The following is a 22,171-nucleotide window of genomic DNA, read 5'->3' on the forward strand; positions in this document are numbered from 1 at the left end:
AAGAAAATATTCGTGGTATCATATTCGCCCGCTCTTGATGAGACCCGTCCATAAATGTACACACATGTTGATCGAAAAATGTTCTCTGGTTCCGCCAGTCGCCGCCATTTTTCGTTCGTTCGCACGCTCGCTGGCCCCTTAAACACCGCCGCTATTCATATCAATCATGTCCCCAGTCCATCTACGCAAATGAAATCCAAATCTGATTCTCGTTCATGACCCGACAAACCTGCCAAGGACCTGCCACAATATCCGCCGGAATGACCTCGTTGTGGTCCCACAGGTGCTGCAGTACGACTGAAGTTTGTCGGATGTTACCCAGACCAATGGTGGCAAACATATGGCCCAACCTCTCATGCAGGAATTCTTGTTGTCCCTTATCTGTGACGCACGAACCGATAATGGTGATGGGCCAGCATAGACTAGTGTTTATGCGGACGCTAGGATCTAGTTGTGCTAGATGTGAGAGAGCTCCGCTGAGGGCGTTTTGGATAGCCATTGCCTGGAGGCCGTGCTCTTCTCGAGAGAGTGTATGTAATGCCGTGTGCAGATAGAGCAACAAGGCTTTCTGGTATATATATCCAGCCAAGGCAACATTCTCAGTCACCATGGGGTTTGGCTGCCAGTTGAGGATCTGGCTTTGTAGTTGTGAGAACAGAATAAAGTCATCGGCTGATGGGCGCCAATCCGGCTCGTCCATATGGCTCATTATCCGCCGTCCCAGGTCGAAGATCGAAGGCACCAGCAGGATCAGATCTAGCCAGCATCCGCATAGACTACCTATGTAAGAGGATGCCACGAGCTCAGTGGCGAGGAGAATGAGATCGTTGCTGAGGAATAGTTGATCACCAAGTCTTGCGTCTATGGATATCATGCTGACGGTCGCCGTGTAGATGTAGTATTCGGTCAAGAAGTCTTTCAAAGTCTTGTGTAGAAAGGTGTTGTTCGCAGATAAGAAGGGCAAGATCAAGGACTGGGCTGCCATGAGATGGTCGAAGATGGTTCCATTCACGTCACCTTTGGCAGTCTACAAGGGGTATCAATATCACGGTGAACTCAATTCCGAGCGTGACAGTACAACATACCTCGACCAAGCACAGAATCAGGGCACCAATGCCCAGGATCAGCGTTTCTTCACCATGCTGTCCGCCCATGTACGTCGAGATGTTTTGCTGAAAGAGTCGTAGCGACTGATTGTAGTATTTGGTTGCAATATGGTCCGTCGGAACTAAAGACTTTGCTGCTCGGTGAACGGCACTCTGCGTAAGGAGTAATTGTAAGACGAGATCGCTGCTGAATGCTAAAGGAATCAACTGCGCGGTGAAAGGGTTGTCTGCCGTGGATCCATTGGCCATACTGAGCGATGTCGCGCTGAGGTAGTGACTGAGAAGCTCGAGTGAGTTGCTATCCTGATTGCCGGCCAGAAGGTTCATTGACCTCGGTACATGGTGATCTCTGAATATCGACATTGGCTGAACTGGCGAGTGCACCATCTGATCCGTAGTCTCGCCATCGTCCGGGTCCTCCGTGTTAAAGACCGAAAAGGCGGAAGGGTCTTGAAGTCCGATGGCAGCCGCTGTGTGCTCTTCTGGCGTCTGGGGAGGGACGATGATTCCGCCGCTCTGATCTGTCGTGACGATCTGGGTTGCCGGGCTTGGACTCGAGTCTGTTGTGGCTGCACTTGGTGATTCCGAGGATTGGATATGTGATGCAAAAGAGAAGTTGACTGAACGATCTGGGAGATGCTGGGGACTCTGGGATGCCACCGTGGACCCTGATGGTGAAGGAGCAGTAGGCTGAACATCGTCCTGCCGCGTGCTCTCTGGCGAATTTCCTACCTCGCGGGGTGAGCGCGAGGTGCCGCCGCTTTGGGTAGCTTGAGAGGAAGAGGCAGCGGCGGTGGCCTGGGATGAGGACGTTGGGGGCCAGCGGCACTCTAGGCGGTTCCGCTCACAACCGCGACACCGCGGCTTGGTCTCGTCGCACTTCTTCTTGCGACCGCGGCACGTCAGGCACCCCGTACGGACGCGGAAGATTGGCCCCGCAAGGGTACGGCGGGGTTTCGTTGACATGGCTGAGAGAGCCGGCCGGGCCCGTTGAAGTGAGTGAGTGACGAAGGGAGGGAGAGAGAGGGGAAAGACAAAGCGCCAAGAAAGCCCGAAAGTTGAACCGTCCTCCGATAGAAGGGGAGAGCGAATGAGGCAAAGTTCTAGACCAATCCCAATGGAACGGGCAGCAGAAGAAGCGAATGCTTGTGTGTTAGATGTGATAGACTGATCTTTGCATGAACAGTTGACACGGAGTTGGAATGTCGAATGGACTGCCTCCGCGTGGGCCAGATAAGGAAAATTTGCCGGGGTCGTGTGAAGGCGCACTATTCGTGTCTCGAGCGCGGTCCGCCGGATCCGCCCGACCCACTTACTTCACCGGTGCCAGCGCGGTAAAGAACCGGATTGGCCACCCCGCATCCTCCTTGTCTCGGCCGGGTTACCCTGACGAGGCCTAGTCGGCACTTTGTCATCGTCCTCACCCCTCTTCAGCCTCAATGAACTCGGATAGGGTGTTGGGAGTTATCAAGTATCAGATCTTTGAAATTTCCCCAGCTGACCCACCTACCGTTGGAGGACAACTGTAATTTTTGCAACGGGCCTAATGGTTTGTACATTCAATGAATAGGGCGCATACTGTCCTCCGTACGTAGGCAGGGTACTATTATAAGGAAGTGCCTGTCTACCCATTTTAAGCATCGTGTCTATCCGCAAAAATATCGATATCGCATCTAGCTACCCACCTATTCAAATCTACCCGTCAAGGCGTCAACGGTGTAGTGGGCCTAGATCTCTGGAAAATTCGATCACGGTCTCGTAGACAGACATTTCTCGTGGGCAATTCAACATCTTTCGCATGCCTAAGTACCCAGCTGCAATGCCGGAGAACTGCCTGTGATCCATCAACCATTCTGCCTTGACTCTCGCACGAAACCTTTTCATCTCCCTGATCTTGCGAGAATATTAGTTGGCTTTTCTAATCGCATATGATAGCTTCTTGGTTTTGTATATTTGGGAGGACTAGAAATCAGGTATGCATACTGCAGGGCAAGGGTAAATTGATAATGCTGTTGGTGCAATTCGGATTCGTTGTACCATACATCTCTTGTCTTCATGGGATGATATGGATTCAAAATAATTTCCTGCTCAGTGGTGGTTCAAGACTGGCTGACTGAGAGGCGACCAATTTAATCCGGCTCTCGCAACTATCACATGTAATGAACATTCCAATTTGCAATGGGTTAATTATCCATCGTGGTGATCTGCAGAAAGCACCTAAATTAAGTAGTCAATAGATCAGCATTCTTATCATCACTTACAAAAGTTGTTTGTATCAATTTAAATGAGCTCCTAGAGCTTGTATAATTTTAGTACTCTATCTAAACTACTAGGTGCAGATGATCGGGCATCGAAACAATCTCCAAATCGCAAAACAACTATTTGGTATGACAAACCTGCTCCATAACAAGGCCAACTAAGTAACTAAGTCACCAACCCTTCGTATCAAAAGGTAAACTAGGCACTAAATATGCCAACTCGCGTGCATACGATGTGCGTGCTAGGAAATGATTCGTCTTTTCAATGCCCATGCTCTTCCATGTCGAGATTATCAGTCTAAACTGGTTTCAGGAACCATTCGAACCTTTAACATATGGTATACTGTAATTGTATAGTCGCGGATGGGTGTTGTAGTATGGATCAAATGTTAACAAGGCAAAGCCTGGGTCGCCCGCAGCAATATTGTTTGGCCAACAAGTATTGAGCTCCAGACCATCGTTCGCCGGTGGGTTGGCAGCATGCCCCCATTTGTTAATGGTAAATTCTGGCCGAACTGTAGCCGTGATAGCGGCCTGAGTCCTTGTCACGCCGCCTTGTATGATGGTCTTCCTGTTGGGATCGGCATCGACTTTGGCCTTGAATTCGGAGTCCTTCATGTCTTCGATGGCGGCACCAAGACATATTCCTTTCCACATATGTCCTGCTCCTCGATTCATTCCTCCTGGGATTAGACGAATTAGTTGTCCCTGTGCATTTTTACCAGAATTGAGGCGGGCTGGGTCCTGTAGTCCTAGAAGATATGCAGGTGGGTATTCGTCTTTGTCGCAATCTACCTTATTAGGGTTCGATTTGACTTCATCCAGCCATCTATCACCTTTATGTTGCTTCTGAAAGGCTGGCACAGCTTCTGCATCTAAGCGCCACGCCGTTGCCGCGGCTTCAGGCGGACAAGTTAGAGTAGCCCATTGCGGATTGACCTTGATAGCCGAACTATAATGGAAGCAAGCTTGAGACCATTTTTGGCTACATTCTCTCTCCACAACAGTCGGCTTGGCGTTGGGTGCGTAGACAATCGATGTTACAACTAAATCATTTTTCCTTGTCGCATCGTTGACACAAGATTGTATCCTCAATGTGTTTTTAGCAGCCCCAAGTCGCATGGTTGATTTTGCTGGTGGAACCCTGCACTTCCGCCCCTTTTGGATCTTTCTATCAGTGGGGTTATTGTCGTCACCCTTTTTGCCACTACCTTGTTTGAGGTTATCCGATTTCTTCTTCTTCTCGAATCGGTCTCTTCCAGCAGGCGAGTTGCTCAATATGTCATATACTTTTTTGATGTCTTCCGGAACCAAGTTTGTTCCGCCACATGGCTGAAGCCACCAAGAGAAAGCGCCTTCAGGGTCTTCTTCCTTGGGATAAAGATATGCTGCCATTTGAGCAGCCGTGTTGGCGATTTCTAACCAGATGTATAAGCTTCAGATTCATAAGAGGGGAATAGGAGATGGAAAAGGCACCGGGAGGTGCAGAGAGATAATGAGAGAGGGGCAAGGGCATACCTAGGCCAGCGCTAATTGGCTTGCCTACCACAGGAATAAATTCTACACCAATTTCCAGCACTAGTTTCAGCGTTGACATCATAATATAGCATGAGATCTGTGATGTTGGTTGTGAGTTTCATCTTTACTTCATATTGCCCCGATTGATTATGGTGTAGTGACGCTTACCTGAGCCATCTGTGGCATGCCATCCAAGACGATATCTGCAAATTCGTTTACCAGAGGGTTGTTGCATTCGCATTTCCCTCCAGCAATTGTCGTATCTGGGCCGATCTTTTGCCAAGGGATAGGTTTGTCGATTGGCCAAAAGCCCAGGCAGAACGCATTAGACATTTTGCCTTCTTTCTTGGCTTGATCAGTTTCTGGCTTGCAGATGGAATCGCAACTTTTCTTTTGGTAGTCCCAGTGTTGAGGCTCTTTGTAGATGTTGCAATTCTTCGAATTGCTTTGCTTGACACGCTTGATATAGTTGAGAGGGTCCTCAGGGTCGGTTACCACGATGTCGATGTCACTCGTATCTGGTCCATCGATACGGCTCGTGCAGATATCTTGTGGACAATGGCCGTACTTGCAGGCAAACTTGCAAAGAATATTAAGATCCGTGTTCGTATCGTCCCAGGCGACGACATCGACTTCTTTCTCAGGCGGAACCTGTGATGGAATACCTCGGGCGGTGCACTCGCACAAGGATTCTAGGCAGAAGCCGTATTCGCAAGAAAACTCGCAGAGATCGCCAGTATTCAAAGTGCGATCTTCGCCTGATATACATCGTTGCAGGTCGCGGCTTTGGAAGGTAGGCTCAGGATGCGGAGGCTGATGTTGAGGCGGCCGAGGGCGCTTAGGCTGATGTTGAGGTGGCCCAGGACGCTTAGGCTGAGAACGCGAAGGCTGAGGATGCGGAGGCTGGGGACGTGAAGGCCGAGGACGAGGAATCTGAGGACGCGGAAGCTGAGGACGTGAAAGTCTGAGGCTAGGATCAGATATCTCATGAACCTTTACGCCAGGCAAAACGGTTGCGTTTTTTGGGCCCGCGAAACATTTCCCTTGACTCCAACCCAAAGTAAACTCTTCAACCAGCTCGCGGTTTTCGAGAATGTCAATTGCAATGCCTAAGATCCTTTCAGGTCCTCGACTGTCATCGCAAATCTCGACGAGCATCTGAGTCGAATGGCCGAGAATTGGCAGATACGAGATTGCATTCCACGCAGACGTTATTGTTGACTTTGCCAAGGAGCCTCCGCTATAGATACTCACTATCATGCTTCTAGATTGGGCGAAGAGAGTTTTCGTAGGGCAGTTGGAGGGATCTGCAAGCGTTCGCTCTACTGACTGGCCTAGGAGAATAAAGTCCAACCCACTGAAATTGTCATTGCCGTCGTTGCCTCGAACTACCATGACTTTGCTCTCGACCTCTTGGCCGGTAGACTCACAGGATGCGGAGTACATGCCATCTGGTTGCCGAATACTAAACTGAGAGCTCTTCGCGAATGACTCCGATGTCCAGTCTATGACTGGACGACCGGAATTGAGCGAGCAGCCGTAGACGGTAGTGGTAGAAGTTAGGTTGGCAAGAGCGTCTGGAAACATTGGTGCAATAAGCATGGGTTCCTGGCAGCGACGTAGGTGGTCAATCGATCCATACTCTGTCCATGTGTTCGTGTTTGTGTGGTTAGCACAAGGTATAGGACATTCGATTTGTTGGCTAGAAGGGGTAGCATCGATTCCAAGTGGTGCTGCGATGTTGACGGTGACATTGTGTAGGACGTCAACTCGTGTGGTCTTGTCGAGCGAAGGATGCGGAGCAGCTACTGCTATCCACGAAAGAAAATAAACTAGTTTCATTGTTGATCTGGTTATAGAGGTTAGTCGATTGCCTTGGTATGAGACATGAGTGTTAGTATTTAGGTAGCTTGTGCGTGGCAGTGATAAATACATAGTCAGATTCTGTGTCATAGTCAATGTTCGTTCTCACAGTCAATGATTTCGCCTGATGAAGAAATGTTTCCAGGGAAATTCATGCCTTTGGGCCTTTTAAAACAGTTCTGCAATCTGACCTTTTCGGTTCGAAGTAGAATCTTAAACCTGAATATACGACCGTGAGAGCTACGTTATCACCTCAAATGTGGTTGAGAAATTATTTGAGTTAATGTTTGTTGAAGCATATGGGGCTTGGCACCCTGGTAAGTATTTTATGGTTTTCAAAGCCATTACATTCCGTTGTACAGGATGTCTACAGACCATCAGTGGATAATGGCACGAAACACCTTGAGCGGTTTTCCGAGACGTTCAATATGAGCTTCATTTTACAGCAAGGTTTGATAGCTTAGAGTCGAAAGATCTCATGATATAAATCAGATGATCTACCTATTTACTTGTGCGTGAATTCCACCCCTTAGCGAACATGATGCTATATGTTGCCTAACTAGATCTTCTCGTCTACAGGCTATAAACCGATCGCAGAATCAGGAAATATTCGAACCCTCGTCACCTTGGAGGCTACAGATGTTGGCTAGTAAGATAGCCTTTTAGAATTGATGCGGTCCCCCGGAGTGTTATGGAAGGTAAACTTTGTGTATCTCCTCTCAGCCAGTCAGACCATAAGGTTCTGCCGTGCTTTGAGCCTTCACTTAGCTGTGACACTCGAAAACTAAAGTCTGACATCATGCTAACTTGCCAAGGTGTCACTTGATGTCCCACTAAGAGGTCATGCCTTCAATTATTTAAGCGAGCTCATGCCTGCCTCCAAAGTTTCATCTCTCACTCTCAAGCACAATTTACTTGCCCCGGGCCGACATCTTTTTCAGAGCTGCAAAGATGCCCGAACTCGCCGAATGCAAATACTCCCGCGAAGAGTGCATAGCGTCAATCCGCGACTATTACAGCTTCTTAAGTACGATGTATGTCCACGAAGACGACATCCTGTATCCTCCAGAAGAAGGTTGGCCTACAATTACAACGGAAACTTTGAAAGACATGGGAAAATCAAAGGAGGTCATATGTCTTCTACGCCATCTACCCTACATTCGTGTCCCGAGCAATCCCTTCAATCAGGCTCAGGGCGCTCCTTGGTGCCGTTTTGCCGATTGGCAACACACAGGAGCCCGTGTCGAATGCGGCATGGATGGCCAGGATTTGAAAATCATGTCGGAAGGTTCCGAAATCTGCGACAACGCACCCTCCCACGTGATTGGTCTCACAAAGGGTGGCCGCGAAAATCCTGTTTTCCTCTTGGATACAGAGCTTGGCATAATATACTGGCCAGAATGCCCAGACGGGATCTCGGACAATCCTTCCTACGACCATCTGCGAGTTTTCGACGACCCTCACGAGTGGGCTCCAGAAAACGAGGCCGACTGGCGTGGCGATGCCACTCGCTGGACCGTGAATGGTTTCTTCGAAGTTCTCAAGGATCAATTTCGAAAACTGAACTTTATCCCCACCAGTCAACTGTCTGTCATCGATGTATACGCGTATCTCAGACCAGGCTCGGACGGCTTGGTGGAAAAATTACAATTCATCTATCATGAGCATGGCTGGCCGGGTCTGGAAAATTATCGGAAGCAGGAATGCTTGAAAGCTGTGGAGGCCGCAATGGAACAACAGTATGGAATGGATGATTGAGTGGCTTGGGAAAAGAGGACGGATCTACATGAGTCAGCATAAAAGTCTTGGGAGGTTTCATCTGCTTCATTGCTGTGGGAGTCGGCTTCGCAAAATAATTCAGTCATGACAAACTCGAGCTATCACAAAGTCTTATTAATGGTCAACTTTCAGAAGACAACTCAGCTAGCAGAGTCCAGCTGAGGATTTCTGAAACCTGTAATCCGATTTCTGTATCCAGAAGCGCCTGAAATCCCTGCTACATCTGTTGAGGGTTTAGCAGCTTTCTTCTCAGCATTAGTTTATTTGCATTGGTTCCACAATATCCGTGATTGTGGACTTTGGAAGAGTTTCTGAAAAGACTCGTGGTAATCTCTAGAAGATGGCTTCCTCGAGATTACTACTAAATTACCGCGCCGATGTGCGTGAAACTAACCTATCTATAGATACAGTACATTGAATACCTTACTAGTGATTTCAATGTGAAGGATATTCCACAAACAACAAAGTCTAACGTGTCTTGTACTACTCTAAAAATCTTCACCTCAATTGTGTATTGAAGAAAAGCCTGGTGAAAGCTGTTGTAAGAGAGCACAACTACGTCTGTACAGAAAGTCAGCTGTCATCAACGCAAAACAGATTCGTTGCTGCATACCTAATTGTGAGAGGGTGGTATTTTTTTTTGAGCAAATAGCTCCTCGCTATGTCCTTTTCACACAACTTGCCTTACTTGTGATTCCTGGCTAGAAAACATGCGATTGTGCCTCAATCATATTCTTCCTCTAGTCACGTAAAACGTAAAAAAAAAAAAGGAACAATTTCGGAGCAATAGTACTGTCTTGTCAATGACGGATCCTTGAAGCTACATTCAACGGCTACAGGCTCGAAGGCTTCTAGGATGCGATTCTATTTCAAAGGGACAATTCGCAACGACTGACCATTGGCGGTAGCCGCCATTTCTCTGGATGCTTCAAATGTGGCTCTTAAAGCTTAACAAATCATGAATGGCATCCATCAGGGTAAGTTGACCACACCGCACCAAAGGTGAGCCTTGATGGTTTTGGTTTAGGGTTAACGATTTCTAACCTCTTTGAATCGAGAGCTTTTCTGGGACCCTTCATGCCTCATGACTCCGAACGGTGGTCTATTTGCCAGGATTCTTGCACGGGTTTCGACACAACGCGTCTTATCATACAAGCGCGTTTCTCTCACCAACTCACGCATCGGGGTCATGTTCGGGCTTCGAGTATAATTGCAGAGGATTGCCAGTAAGGTCGCGAGTAGCCACTGACGTCAGGTCGAAAAGAAAGGTAGCCTCGAACCAGCCATCAAAACAAGGTTAAGGTATTCGTTTGGCTTTCCGTCGAGCGGGTCTTCCCCCGACCCCCTGAAGTATGCCTGCGCCCAGGTGGAGTAGTAGGCCAGCGTCAGAAGCACGAAAACATGTGTACATGAATTCAGACACTTACTTTGGGAACGCGAACAGTACAACTATCACAGCAAACTGTCGGCTGCAAGTACTTCGTAGTGCCAGACGCTTCCACTGTTCTCACTAGACGTGTCAGAACAGCCAGTGGGTCATCGCCTCTGTCTCATTCGGAAAATGTAAGCAGCCAACTCGGAGCCGACCCCCCCAAAGTAACCAGCCTGGATGTTAAATGCCCACAAAATCTAAGCAGCCAGGCTTAGCGGCCGTTTCCACTGTCCTAAAATCTGACGGTCGTGTTTGCTGTGTTTTGGCGAGTTGAATGGTCAATTCGGTGATCACTTCCCTCATTTGGGATGGCTTAGACCGGGAGGACAGGGCAAAACAGGCAGTAAGGTCTCATTTGCCAACGCTTGGCAGCGCGTAAGAAGAAATGACTTTGCACCCAATGGTGCCATATGCCAGAATCCAACCCGCTAAACCGACGAACCAGCGGCCCGTTGCACCAGCTTAGTCTCGTATGGAGGACAACAATTATGCAGCCACCCGCAGGGCTGACCCTTCAGGTCCCCATAAGCTGAATCCTTTGACGAAAGCCCCTTCGACCCGCGGCGTTGCGGATCCCATCTTCCAGCCGAACAGTTTTCCCGCTCATGTTAAATGATCTTGGTCCCATTTAGGGAACCCTGTTTACGACCTTCTCCCTGCGACAACCGTAATTCCCAGCAAACTTGTCCTGTTTTTGTACCTCGAAACCATGGATTTCGACACGATCCGATGGCGATTCAGCCTCCGCAGTTTCGTGACCGCGGCATCCATCGCGGTCCATTCGTCTTTCGCGCAAGAATGCGCGTATGAAGGAGGATGGGCGCTTCGAAACGATAGATCATGTCCGCCGAGCGCACCTGTCGAGTGTGGCACAGGAGCGCAACCGAGATGCTGCCCCTCGGGTTTCAAATGCACTGGAGATGGTGATTACGTGGGCAACTACTGTTGTGAAGGTTGGTAAACGCTGTTTGGACACTTCAATCAACATAATCCTGATCCTAGATCAAAAGATCCTTCTGACTGCAGGGACTTGTCGTTAAAATACCCTAAGGTGAGGGCAACTACAATCCAGCTCCTCGAGCATGGGAGTAATGCTGATCCTACATTTTCATCATAGTGCCCTAATTCAGACTGGACTCTCTGGGGGGTCGACGGAAAGATCGACAATGGTGGATGGTGCTGCCAATCCGGGCAAAACGGGACATACCGCGATAACTCGAACGGAATCGCCCTGCTGTGTACTCCCGCGACGGCGACAGCACTTGCTTCGAATATCTTCTGGGCTGCGACAGTTAGCACTTCATCCTGTTCCACATCGTCGACGAGTTCGACACTCGCCACAACGTTAGCGACTGCGACTGCCGCATCAACGACCGCAACCACTACTGCCGGAGCTTCCGCCACGACCGCGATTACGGCCACCTCTACGCCGTCGGGTACGGGCGATTCAACCTCAATGTCTACCGGAGCGATAGCCGGTGCTGCGGTCGGAGGCGTCGCTGGCGGAATTCTGATCATTGCGGGAATTTTCTTCCTCTGGCGGAGGAAGAAGAGAAGCTCAGCCGATGCGACCCCTACGACGGAAGCGGGCTCTTCGGCGTGGGCGTACGAACGAAAAGATGGACAGGTATACGGAGCGAATGGTGGCGGGGTGAACGAGCTCGCAGTTCCAGAGCCGCGGGTAGAGATGGATTCCGCCATGCAACCGACTTACGAGCTTGATGCTGCGGCATCAAACACGCCCGAGCTAGACGCAGCGCACTCCGGTGCAAGACAGGCTCAGAGAGACGATTTGAAGTACCGATAGAACGAACGTGCTACGTGATACCCAGCATGCTTTAGACTGTACCTACGTTAGGAAGAAGAGGGAACATGAAAAGACCGCTCATTGTACCTTATAAGGTAGAGCAACAATTCGAATCCACGATATCTTAATACATTGGCATTCCATGTTTAGTATCCATCAATCCCGTTTGAATCGCCCATGGCACACGTGTATTCCGCATTCTGACCAGGTTTTACGAGCAAGGCAAGTTACAAAAGAGACTGCCCACGTTCAGGTGCGCTTATTCAATCAAGCAGAGGGTGCATCGACAATGAATTTTCTTATCACAGATGGCCACTCCCTTTGCGATGTTGGTTCACTGATGAGTAACCGTTTTTAGATTGATAAGACTTGCGACTGTCGGCACACATTTCTAGTCAGGGGTTAGCCATCGAACAGATAGATAAGAATGTGAAGGCCTGCACAAGGACTTACCACTCAGTATTGAGAGAAACGTGAAAGCCGTCAATCCCACCAATATAATAGGCACAAGCTGCCCAAAGGATGTTGCATCGTCTTCTTCACTCTGCCCGCCTTCGTCCAGCTCAAGCCATCGCGACCTTTTCACCCAACGCCTCAGATTCATAATGTAAAGGCTCGACATCACAACTGTTGTTCCGCAGATGCCTATTCCGCCAAGAAGATATACTCCGTAGGAGAATCTACCAACACTGGAGAAAAATTTGACAAAACAGTTGTCGCGCTTGTGCCAACCGTTATTCTCGGCGGCTTCGCGATGTTTTTTCCTACTTCGATAACAGCATCGGCCCAACTCTGCAAGAATGGATACACCGTACCAAATCAGAATGACTAGGTAGAGGTTCCAGCCCTGAATGTAGTTCCCCGGAGTGCTCTGTAGTAATGCCCTCTCCACCGCTGTTCCATTTCCTACTGAGTCTAGCAGGAGTTGCTTCAACTGTTCAATGCTGTCTTCCCCATTCTGAAAGCAAACAGCTTGAGATAACAGCAAGCTGTCTGATTCATTACTGGGCGGCACCTTCGTTGGAAAAGGTACGTTGTTGCTTGCGTTCTGGTTGGATAGTAAGAGCCCAGTCATGGCGAATACGACTGTGATAAATATGACTCGTAGACAAGCAAGGAGGAGCCTTTCGAAGTAGTTCTTTGAGATCACAACGGACATGAGATGCGTCGCGCAAGTGAGCAGTAGCATGTTTGCGACAATGTTGTAGTGGTAAGCGGTTATGAAACAGCCTTTCCAAAACCTAATGGTCACTAGGTAGGCACCGCCTGTGAAGACCTGTTGGTCGCTGCAAGAGACGACGAGAGCTTGAAAGAATTTTGATCGACTAAACTTGCTAGCCCAACGTGGTCTTTGGAAACCAGAAGTCTTGAACCTATTCAACAGCTTGTCATCAGCTTGACATCGAAACTCATTTAATTCTTGAAGGCTGTGTCTTACCGTTGATGTGTCGTTGAATTATGTTTTACTACGGTCCATATGACGTCAAAGACACCAATGGCGAACGCGAAAGACGCGACAGCGATAAAGACGGAAACAATCTTTAGAACAGCTTAACTTCTCGACATCAAATAAACAATGAATGGCAGCTATACGCACCCCAATGCCCGCGATATCCGGCTCGGGAGGGACTTCGCCGCGCTCATAGCCAGCGATAGTCTGGAATCCTCCAGAGTCGTTCGGGGTGACACTGCAGTCCACAGTCGTGTTGTAATGGCTCTTACACTGCGCTATCGATATGGAAGCTCCCATGATGGTTCACTAAGGTAGCTTGAATCGCGGTCACTAGAGCAACAAAAGTAAGAACAAGCCTTGCAGGTCGCAGACTGGTTGTCGGTCAACGAAGGAAATCCCTTGGGATTTTATATTATTTTGATGCTCTTATGAGATTCCTCATTCCCAAAATATTGACAAGGCTGGCCTCAAGCTTTCTCGTTTCATCGTCGAGGCAGAGAGGGTGACCCAAGCAGGCTGGGTGGGAAACACAGCATGCTTACTATGGCATTCTCATTCCGTAATTACCCTCTAGCCGCAAAAAAAAACAGGGATTAAGCTACCCTCCATGTCAGACTAAGCTGCACTTCATCTCAGCCCCGACAAGTTCGGGGTAAGCTAACATACAGTTCTCCATCGCCACGTGGGGGCCATAGCGGATTATAGCTAGCTTTTACCGTTTCAGTATGCGAGCCTATAGCTATGGCCCAGGCTGTAGGATTCATCCGCATGGTGTGCGTTCACTAGAATGTTGAGGCTTCAATGGTGGTGTTGTGAAATGTCTGCAAGTTGGTTCATGCAGGCTATGTAGATATAGGTAATCGCGGCTAGACGTCTCGAGAGCTAGGTGGCGGCATGCAGGATGGCGGTGGCTCCCAAAAGTACCTTCGGGCTAAGATTGACAGGACGTGTAGGCCATTAACAGCGCGAAATTCCTAATAAGTGAGACATTAGGCAATCATCAAGAAGAACTGCTGCCCCTTTACGTCTTGCGGAATCGCCCCAATACGAGAACATGGGAGAGGGGGCGTTGGGAGATGGGAGATGAGAGATCAAAGATGGGAGATGGGAAGTCCAGGAGGGCCGAGATCGAGAAGTGTACATTCATTAGGCGACAAAGCCATTCACTGCGAAACATTTTGGATAGTCAGATGCTTCGTTGACTCAAACATGCGAAAGCCTCAACTTTTCTTTGATCAAGGCCTAAATTGGCTACCAGCAATGATTGCCTGCAAAGGGTTGCTGGCCACATACGACAAGCCCAGCTTAGCGACCATAGTCAAGAGCCCGGTAGCAAGCAACATAGCAATGGAAAATCCAGCGAGGCCAAATACCTCCAAATGTCCCATACCATTCGCAGGTCGCGGCCCATCTGCGGTCTCGGCGCCAGTCTTCGCATCGTGATACGGCACATACTTGAACTCATATTTATATCCTCCCTTCAAGGTGTCCTTGTTCTCCACGATGTAGTCCCAGAATAAAGCTCGGAATGTCTGACGACATTGGATCAGCACGTGAAAACTATTCGGTAGTCCTGTTCAACTTCAGAGCGTGCTTACCTTGATTTGCCACCTATCCCAGGCAGGGATAGAACGCGACATATAAGTAATCACCATCAGAGTCCAGATGATACCTCTGATGACAGCATCCCAGTACAGACCGGGTTTTCCAAGTCCGACGTCATCACACATCTCATCTCCGTTGATGAAGCGAGTCCCAGCCTCGAAGAACTCTTTCGGCTCATAAATTGGAGCAACGCCGTCCAAAGCAATGACCAAGTTATTGGCCAAAGCTCGAGAGTTCTTGCTCGGGGCAAGGCATGCCTTCAAAAGCGATTCCATAGATGCCAATGCTCGTTCGGGTGTTTCCAAGATCCAGTGGGGAGTACCCAAGACATAGCCGACCCATCGCCATAAAGCGAGGTAGTCCAGAGCTTCTTGGTGGCGCACGTAGATACCCTGTCGGGGCAGTGCCAACCACACGAGGTTGGTGGAGAATGCACATACAGACTGCATCGAGTCAAGTTCGTTGATGGGGACGCCGTATTTATCGACATCAAAGTATCCGGGACGCTGTGCGTTGAGCTTCAAGATTCGTCCTCGCACCGCGGCATGCAGTAGTCTGACGCGCACGGCTGAAGCGAAGCCTTCACCTCCAGGCTTGATGTCGTCGAGGGATTTTGTGACCTGGAGAAGGAGCTGAAATGTCTCGAAGAGTCTGTTCTTGGCGACTTTGGCGGAGTGACCGCCTGTACGAACCAACGTCTCTGCCGGTCGATACGAGGCTCCCTGTTGGTAGATCGCATTAGCATTTTCGCCGAGAGTTTCTCACATCCGTGTCTTCTTGTCATCACACTTACAGTCGTAGCAAGCAGTCCCTGGAACGCAAACCCAGTAACTGCAGCAGGCGCGTAGCGGTAGAAGACGTCCTGCCCACGCTTGATCTGGTCCCAGTCGACCCACTCAGGCACGGCGTTGACTTCGTCCCAGAGCTTCATCAGTCTTGGGTCCTTCTCGCGGTGGTCCCGAAGCAGAGCGTATGTATCGCGATCGGGCTGCGGGTCTTCCTGCTCCCCCTTGGCGTACCACCCAGCTCGAGGCGGCGGAGGAGGGAACATGCCATCTAGAGCTGTGAGAGCCTCTGAGCCCACTTCATCGAACTTATGCTTCAGCGGGTCAAGCTGCTCTGCTGACATGTGAAGATCCGTTTGGCGAAACTTGTAGCCATATGAATCGATAAGAGAAGGTGCCATTATGATTCCATGCAGATGTGCAATGAGTACTTGTGATCTGGCAAACGTCTTGTCGTGTTAAGAAGATTCTGCCTTTCTAGATGAATCAAATCGGAAAGGTTCTGCTCAACACCTACATTTATATCCAAAATTCATGTTCTGGAACGCAGTGAGCTACCCATGCAACTGCGGCAGCACTAGTCCTAATCCGTGACATTCGTACAGTCGCCCAACGAGCGACCCTATCAACTTCCATCCCTGCGCATACCTCAATGTTCCACTCGTTCGAGACGGTCAACCAAAACTCCATACTGCATGTCAATTGACTCCGCGAACAAGTCTCATGCGACGTTGATGGTAGCATAGAAGGCGGAGAAATGTCTGACAGGTCACTCTCCACCAGGGCTGCTGCTGCGAGAGCACTAATTAGGTGTCAGGATAGCCGAGAAATGTCAGCGCCAAGGCATAGACTGCGACACATGGGAACCCGATTGTCATCATCCTCCCGTCTGACGGTCTCTTCGTTGCTTTCAGTGACATATAGTTCTACCAATGAGAAGCGATTCAATCAGTACCGCAGGGTATGCCTTCTCCTTGACTCTACTGGCTCATAACTGCGGTTCAAAACGATACCCCGTAAGAACCGATGTTACAGAAGGGGTCTCACCCCAACACGCAGATGTTAATAACCTGCAGTTGAATAATATGCACCATGTGTTTGTTGTTCACGCATCTCAGTATCATGGACGAAACGTAATTGATCAATAAAATCCGCTTGAGAATACAATGCTAATGCTACGCATCAAGAACGCTATACAATGAAAGCCGTAGTCGTTTAAGCGTTGACACAGCTGAAATCGGACAGGCTGTAGTATCCGCACTTGTCCGTCGTCGTCTCCCAGGCCCGGCAGTTACCGCACACACGGTCGACCGTGACTCTGCACAAAGAAGAGCTGCCGTAGCCGTTGGTGCCGCGCCAGTCCGAGGTCGTCAGCCCTCGGTCCGCGCCAGAGATGCGGGCCGAGACGGTAGAGCCATACTCTATAGGGTTGGCGTACTTGTCAAACTTGCTATATCCCCAGAATATCACAGTCAGTCCAATATTCGCATACTAACGCCAGGTTGATGAGAGAGGTGGTGTTCTTACGCCGTGCATGTGCAGTCCTGGGCCGCGGGGCAGTTGCCGCGAGCGACGAGCTCGACGTTCTCAGCGGCAGGCGCGCCGGGAGCGGCGTAGGCAGTGGAGAAGAGGGCGATGGCCACGGGGACGAGTGAGAACTTCATGTTGGTGGAAGAAGAGTTTTGAAAGAGTGGATTGAGGTCAGAGATCTGAGCAACTAGTGAAGGAGCGAATGAGTGACTGGCGTTGAAGACTGAGAGGCTACACCGGCATGTAATTCCACTTCGTCTTGAACATCCATCTATATAACGTCGGCAGGGTACTTCATGAACGAGAGTCATGGCCGCGGCTCGGCATCAAACCACGAGCGTTTTCCCCGATACTATCTAGAAAGATTGCGATGAGACGAACTAATTCGATAGAGTTCGGATCGAACCCGAGGCTTTGGCGCACCTCGTCTCATGTTTGACCCAGTAATTCCCTATTGCAGAGCGCTGCGGCGAGAGAAAATCCGTGCTTTCCAGATGAGGCAGAGAAAAGGATAATTGATTATTTGTTCCAGACTACGGCACCGGCGGCCCCGGGGCTCGCTGCTGAAGAATAAGATTAGGCTTAGGCGGTGCCTTAAATCACCGCCATTTCGTACTGCGAGTCAGGCTACTGGATCGCAATTGCGGGCGGTCGGTCTGGCGATGCCGTTGGCGCGCGCAGCGACCAGGTGACCCGTGAGAGATTGGGCTTTCGAGAAAAGCGAGGTGCAATCTGATAACGCGAGTCGTTGCCAAGAAAGCAGTTTGTGAAGCGTTGGTAGTCAGCCTTGGCGCCTCGAGCTTTGAGATTGTGAAGAGGGAGCCATGGTGTCACCGGTTGCATGCACCGATGATATGTGAGAACAATTCTCTGGACTCATAGACATCGGTTTGCTTCAAGCTCTCGAAACATTCAGCTTAAAGTAGAAGAATGAAGCGCTGAATGTTCTATTGAGTAGCAACTAAAAAGTATGCTCGCTATGCTCCGTTTGTGTTTAGTACCCCTGACTCTCCTCCAATTTCCCACTACACCGAAATAAGGTTCAAATTGAGAGGGCCTCTAGCACTTGAGGTCTCCGTCGATGTTGCTCAGGCACGTGTCTAAGCCGATTAGTCAGTACTTGCTGTGACAATTGATGAACTTCCCATGATAATCTTACCCAGGTTCAGGGACGAAGGTCTCTTCGCTCCGGTGGAATCAGTGCAGCGGCAGTTCAAGATCTGCTTCTTGTCGCCGCCAAGACCACAGTCGCAGAACTTGAACGATGGGCTTTTGCAACATGTCAGTATGAAGATTGATTAACTAAAGGTATGGCTTACTTGGAAGGACGGCACTGCGAATAAATCACATTAGTTTGAATCCATCGATGGAGCGACTCAGAGCTTGGCTTCTGGGTGTAAGACTTACGACAATCCTGCCTCCGACATTGGCTAGGCACTTGGTCATATCCAAGTCGGTCGAGTAGGAATCCTCCTGGTATTTGTCCATGCAGTAGGACTTGACGCTGGTAGAGAAGTAGGACGTGCCAGAGCATGTCGCCGAAAAGTCGCCAGCGGCGACTTGGAGGGCAGCCATGGCCAGAAGAGGAAGACTAGCGAGTACGCGCATGGTGAAATGATTTAATGAGTGAATAGTATTGAAAGAGTGGAAGAAGGCAATGGACAAAGGAATGTGAGTAGCAAGGCTGGTGATTCAAAAAAGAAAATGGGCGGAAGAAGACCTTCTAGGACTTGTACTGTGTTTTATAGGTTTCTAGTATAACAGCAAGCTTCCTAGCAAGTTCGTCCGAGCGGAATAGAAGCACGGAGTCCTCAATGAGATAGTCGACTAAGCTGCGTCCCTTCCTAGTTGTCGAGTCGTGACTATGTGAAGCTTGATACATTAGGTAGAAACCTTAAACCACTTGAAGCTTACCTGACTCCTGCCGCCGCGCGATTCGTGGATGGCGGAAAGGGCATCAATTAGGCGAACATTTCACACCTTTCGAGGCAAATTTCGATTCCAACATATTGTAGGGCGTGTAAAGATTAGAAATCAAGCGGGTGTTGAGAAATGAGAATGTAGGTATCAATCGACTCTTAATTTCCGAAAACGCTAACGGACTGGTCACGCCCTAACCCAAGAGCTCGTGCAGACCCTCCTCCTTCAACGTCTCTCTCACTGCCTCGAGGACCTTTGAGTGGACTGACGGCGGTGCCGCGATGAAACCGTAATTTGCCTTCATCTTCCGTCCCGCTACGAGATTTACCGGTTTGCCGTCGACGTCGGTGACCTTCCCGCCTACCTCCTCGAAAAGCAGCATGGCGCCCGCGTGGTCCCAGATCTTTGCGAGACGGTCACGCCGCCTGTAGGCCCAGAACGTGCAATTCGCCTGACCGAGACCGAGAACCGTCCACCGCAAAACCCAGCCGAGCAGATCGTTGCCCGGATATGCTACACCAAGGCGTTCGGCGACTTTTTGGTGGATACCCGGAGCCCCAGATTCGGAGCCTTCAATGCATGTCACTGACACCAGGGATTGCGTATCCACGTCGGCGTGGCGGGGAATCTTTGTGGGCTCGAGGTCGATCGGGCCAGGAAGCGGCCGGATGAAGGTTCCGTGCCCTCGGACTGCGAACATGATGCTGCCGGTACCGGTGGGGTCGATGGAGTCGTTGTTGATGGGCGCCTTCGCGTCGGCCGAGAGTAGCGGCAGACCGACAATGCCGACGCTCTGCTTCCCTTCTTCCATCAGGCAGACGTTGATGGCGTAGAGCTCACCCCGCACAAAGGTCTTTGTTCCATCGATGGGGTCAAACACCCAGAAGCGGCCAGTAGGTGATGGGTCGCTAAGGCCGCACCAGTCAATCATGTCGCACATCTCCTCTGGTGACGTAGGCAGCTTGCATAATGAGTCGGCGGTCTTGTCGTTCTCGACCTGCTGCAACAGCGCCCATACAGACTCGAGGAGCTTGGGATTCTCGCGGAGGTCAGCGGCGGACTCCTCGCCGACAAATTTATCGTTGGGAAAGGCGGCGTGCAGTGTGCTCGTCAGTAGGGCCTGGATGGCGAAGTCGGCAACGGTGACTGGGCTGAGGTCCTCTTTTGTCACGACGCCCTTGTCATCTTTGACGAGAACACGGCGGCTAAGCTTGGCGCCGTGTTGTATGGCGGCAATGGCAGTTGCCAATTCTCGAGCATATGGTCCGTCCATTTTGGTTGCTGGGTGATGCCGTCTATCGGGGAGAACGGTGAGATGAGGTGGTGGTGTTGAGAGTAGTGTAGACGATAGGTGGGGTGAATTTGACAGCGCTGATCAGTGTTCGTGCAGAGCGGGTTCGGTGAGTACCAGTTGATGAGTCAGGCGATTGATGTGGATGCGATGTGAATGTAGATGCAGATGCGGATGCGGATATTACCTCACGCAGGTGTTCTGTTCGCAACCGGGGAGATGACTGGTGGTAGTGGTAAGCTACGAATGCCGCCGCGTGAATGTGGTTGAATGCAGTTTCTTGAATGCCGCCGATGATGTCAGACCACAAGTCTAGGCATGGTAGGCGCGCTTTTCCCAAGCGCCTTCCCGTTGCAAATTTTGCCGGAAGAACTCCGGTGACGTGGGACCTGGAAGGAGTGGCCCCGGCATCGGCGTCGGCAGCCCCGATTCGAAAAGCGGGTCTGTTTCCGCTATCCAGAGCTTCGGATCCGATCTAAAATGGAGTTGCAACGACATTCAGTGCGAAAAGAGCTTACAAATGGGAAGTTGGGGGGTATCACAAGGTCTTGGCTGCCGATAGATAGAAGGTATAAGGTACAAAGTTGAAGAGCCACGCCCTGAGTTCACCCTTTGGCCCCAAGTCTCATTTTGGCAGATCCCATGTGCAGGTTTGCATGATGTATTTCCCTAGTAGAGGTCTAGTAAGCAATTCCGCCATTCAAATCGCATAGAGGCGAAATCAGGTACTTACTGTCTTTCCAGGTACGTTTCTTATGGAACAATACAGCTCGCAAATACCAAAGCCTGGTACACCACACGGCCGCCAGAGCATCACGCATCGCCCGGTCCAGGGAGACCAGAATGTTGAGACTGTACATGCCGCTCTTGGACTCCTCAACTGCCAATCTTGTTCCATTACCGTCGAGCCAGTCGAAAACTTGGTTGTTGCGGCGAACGTCGAACAGTAGCTCTCGCGCCTCGTAATACTCGGTCCTGTCACTCGCCTTCCGCCGGCCCACCAGCCAGGCCTTGCATTCGCTCTTGCCAATCTTCAAAAACTTGAGCCCGATGCTACCCAAACCACTCCGAGATGTTGGTTTGATGTAGTACGGGAAGGTCTCCTGGAGAATGGCAGGAGGGCGCTCCAGATTGAAGATGTGCCTCGAGTTGGAGACAATTTCGGGCAGACGATTCGACTCATCAGGCCTTTTCTTGATACTGTAGTCGATGCGGCTGAACTCCACAAGTCTATCGGTTTCTCGTAAGAAGTCTATTTGGTGGTTGATCTCGAAAATTCCCGGCGCATCCGCATTCCGAGTGTTGGCGGAATGGACAAATCGGCCAGCCAGCCGGAGTGTATCTGGCGGCAAATTCTCTGAGACTGTACCAGCATCCACCGCATAGTCTGGCGGAAGATCGGGGTTGGTGTCGACTTGTGCCATCTCGTCTTTCAATCTCTTCTTCGCTAGATCAACAGCCAATGACGACTATCTGAGGTGGTTGAGCAACGGCTTCGAGAAACAGTTGCGCAGATCAAACTATTGTAGGAGGAGTGGCGCCTTGGACATGGTACTGATTGAATGGATTGCAGTGAAATGAGAGCCTGGCGGTTGAGCGTGGTGACATGTTTATGATGGATGAGGTCATGTGCAACATCGAATGAGCCGTGACAGGCCCGAACGGCAAGCGTCGCCCGAGCATGCTCCCGCAAATGCGACAGACAGTTAATTGGCTCTTCTTGTTTGGCTGCCTAAGTAAGCGGGCGATAAAGAAACGTTGAAGCGCTACAACGTTCGGGAATGCGGCAAATGTGATTGGGTTGTGTGCTCTGTCAGCAACTCG

The 22,171-nt window shown here is 50.1% G+C and overlaps 11 protein-coding genes across 11 annotated transcripts; 2 read left to right on the plus strand and 9 right to left on the minus strand.

Annotated features, from left to right (window-relative positions):
* Window positions 1-181: 181 nt before the first annotated feature.
* On the minus strand, window positions 182-2,072 carry CCOS01_03480 (uncharacterized protein; the record flags this gene model as incomplete). Its single annotated transcript, XM_060451666.1, has 2 exons — window positions 182-1,027; window positions 1,086-2,072. 2 exons carry the CDS (start codon window positions 2,070-2,072, stop codon window positions 182-184), a joined length of 1,833 nt encoding a protein of 610 aa, XP_060317931.1.
* A 1,601-nt stretch (window positions 2,073-3,673) lies between these two features.
* CCOS01_03481 (uncharacterized protein) lies at window positions 3,674-6,469 on the minus strand (the record flags this gene model as incomplete). Its single annotated transcript, XM_060451667.1, has 6 exons — window positions 3,674-4,047; window positions 4,201-4,782; window positions 4,883-4,979; window positions 5,051-5,533; window positions 5,650-5,846; window positions 5,938-6,469. 6 exons carry the CDS (start codon window positions 6,467-6,469, stop codon window positions 3,674-3,676), a joined length of 2,265 nt encoding a protein of 754 aa, XP_060317932.1.
* A 1,227-nt stretch (window positions 6,470-7,696) lies between these two features.
* On the plus strand, window positions 7,697-8,503 carry CCOS01_03482 (uncharacterized protein; the record flags this gene model as incomplete). The annotated part of the gene is made up of 1 exon (XM_060451668.1): window positions 7,697-8,503. One exon carries the CDS (start codon window positions 7,697-7,699, stop codon window positions 8,501-8,503), a length of 807 nt encoding a protein of 268 aa, XP_060317933.1.
* Window positions 8,504-10,762: 2,259 nt separating this feature from the next.
* Window positions 10,763-11,763, plus strand: CCOS01_03483 (uncharacterized protein; the record flags this gene model as incomplete). The annotated part of the gene is made up of 2 exons (XM_060451669.1): window positions 10,763-10,909; window positions 11,074-11,763. 2 exons carry the CDS (start codon window positions 10,763-10,765, stop codon window positions 11,761-11,763), a joined length of 837 nt encoding a protein of 278 aa, XP_060317934.1.
* A 391-nt stretch (window positions 11,764-12,154) lies between these two features.
* Window positions 12,155-12,838, minus strand: CCOS01_03484 (uncharacterized protein; the record flags this gene model as incomplete). The annotated part of the gene is made up of 3 exons (XM_060451670.1): window positions 12,155-12,356; window positions 12,516-12,632; window positions 12,723-12,838. The coding sequence occupies 3 exons, from the start codon at window positions 12,836-12,838 to the stop codon at window positions 12,155-12,157; spliced, it is 435 nt and encodes a 144-aa protein (XP_060317935.1).
* A 359-nt stretch (window positions 12,839-13,197) lies between these two features.
* On the minus strand, window positions 13,198-13,513 carry CCOS01_03485 (uncharacterized protein; the record flags this gene model as incomplete). The annotated part of the gene is made up of 2 exons (XM_060451671.1): window positions 13,198-13,302; window positions 13,361-13,513. The coding sequence occupies 2 exons, from the start codon at window positions 13,511-13,513 to the stop codon at window positions 13,198-13,200; spliced, it is 258 nt and encodes an 85-aa protein (XP_060317936.1).
* Window positions 13,514-14,451: 938 nt separating this feature from the next.
* On the minus strand, window positions 14,452-16,007 carry CCOS01_03486 (uncharacterized protein; the record flags this gene model as incomplete). The annotated part of the gene is made up of 3 exons (XM_060451672.1): window positions 14,452-14,748; window positions 14,815-15,543; window positions 15,615-16,007. 3 exons carry the CDS (start codon window positions 16,005-16,007, stop codon window positions 14,452-14,454), a joined length of 1,419 nt encoding a protein of 472 aa, XP_060317937.1.
* Window positions 16,008-16,821: 814 nt separating this feature from the next.
* CCOS01_03487 (uncharacterized protein) lies at window positions 16,822-17,270 on the minus strand (the record flags this gene model as incomplete). Its single annotated transcript, XM_060451673.1, has 2 exons — window positions 16,822-17,056; window positions 17,134-17,270. The coding sequence occupies 2 exons, from the start codon at window positions 17,268-17,270 to the stop codon at window positions 16,822-16,824; spliced, it is 372 nt and encodes a 123-aa protein (XP_060317938.1).
* A 925-nt stretch (window positions 17,271-18,195) lies between these two features.
* CCOS01_03488 (uncharacterized protein) lies at window positions 18,196-18,744 on the minus strand (the record flags this gene model as incomplete). The annotated part of the gene is made up of 4 exons (XM_060451674.1): window positions 18,196-18,236; window positions 18,296-18,405; window positions 18,456-18,469; window positions 18,544-18,744. 4 exons carry the CDS (start codon window positions 18,742-18,744, stop codon window positions 18,196-18,198), a joined length of 366 nt encoding a protein of 121 aa, XP_060317939.1.
* Window positions 18,745-19,249: 505 nt separating this feature from the next.
* CCOS01_03489 (3',5'-bisphosphate nucleotidase) lies at window positions 19,250-20,329 on the minus strand (the record flags this gene model as incomplete). Its single annotated transcript, XM_060451675.1, has 1 exon — window positions 19,250-20,329. One exon carries the CDS (start codon window positions 20,327-20,329, stop codon window positions 19,250-19,252), a length of 1,080 nt encoding a protein of 359 aa, XP_060317940.1.
* Window positions 20,330-20,952: 623 nt separating this feature from the next.
* CCOS01_03490 (uncharacterized protein) lies at window positions 20,953-21,771 on the minus strand (the record flags this gene model as incomplete). The annotated part of the gene is made up of 2 exons (XM_060451676.1): window positions 20,953-21,016; window positions 21,077-21,771. 2 exons carry the CDS (start codon window positions 21,769-21,771, stop codon window positions 20,953-20,955), a joined length of 759 nt encoding a protein of 252 aa, XP_060317941.1.
* Between the last annotated feature and the right edge of the window lie 400 nt (window positions 21,772-22,171).

This window comes from Colletotrichum costaricense (assembly GCF_030867565.1).
Source record: "Colletotrichum costaricense strain IMI 309622 chromosome Unknown Scaffold_3.1, whole genome shotgun sequence".
In the NCBI taxonomy this organism is placed as follows: Eukaryota; Fungi; Ascomycota; class Sordariomycetes; order Glomerellales; family Glomerellaceae; genus Colletotrichum; species Colletotrichum costaricense.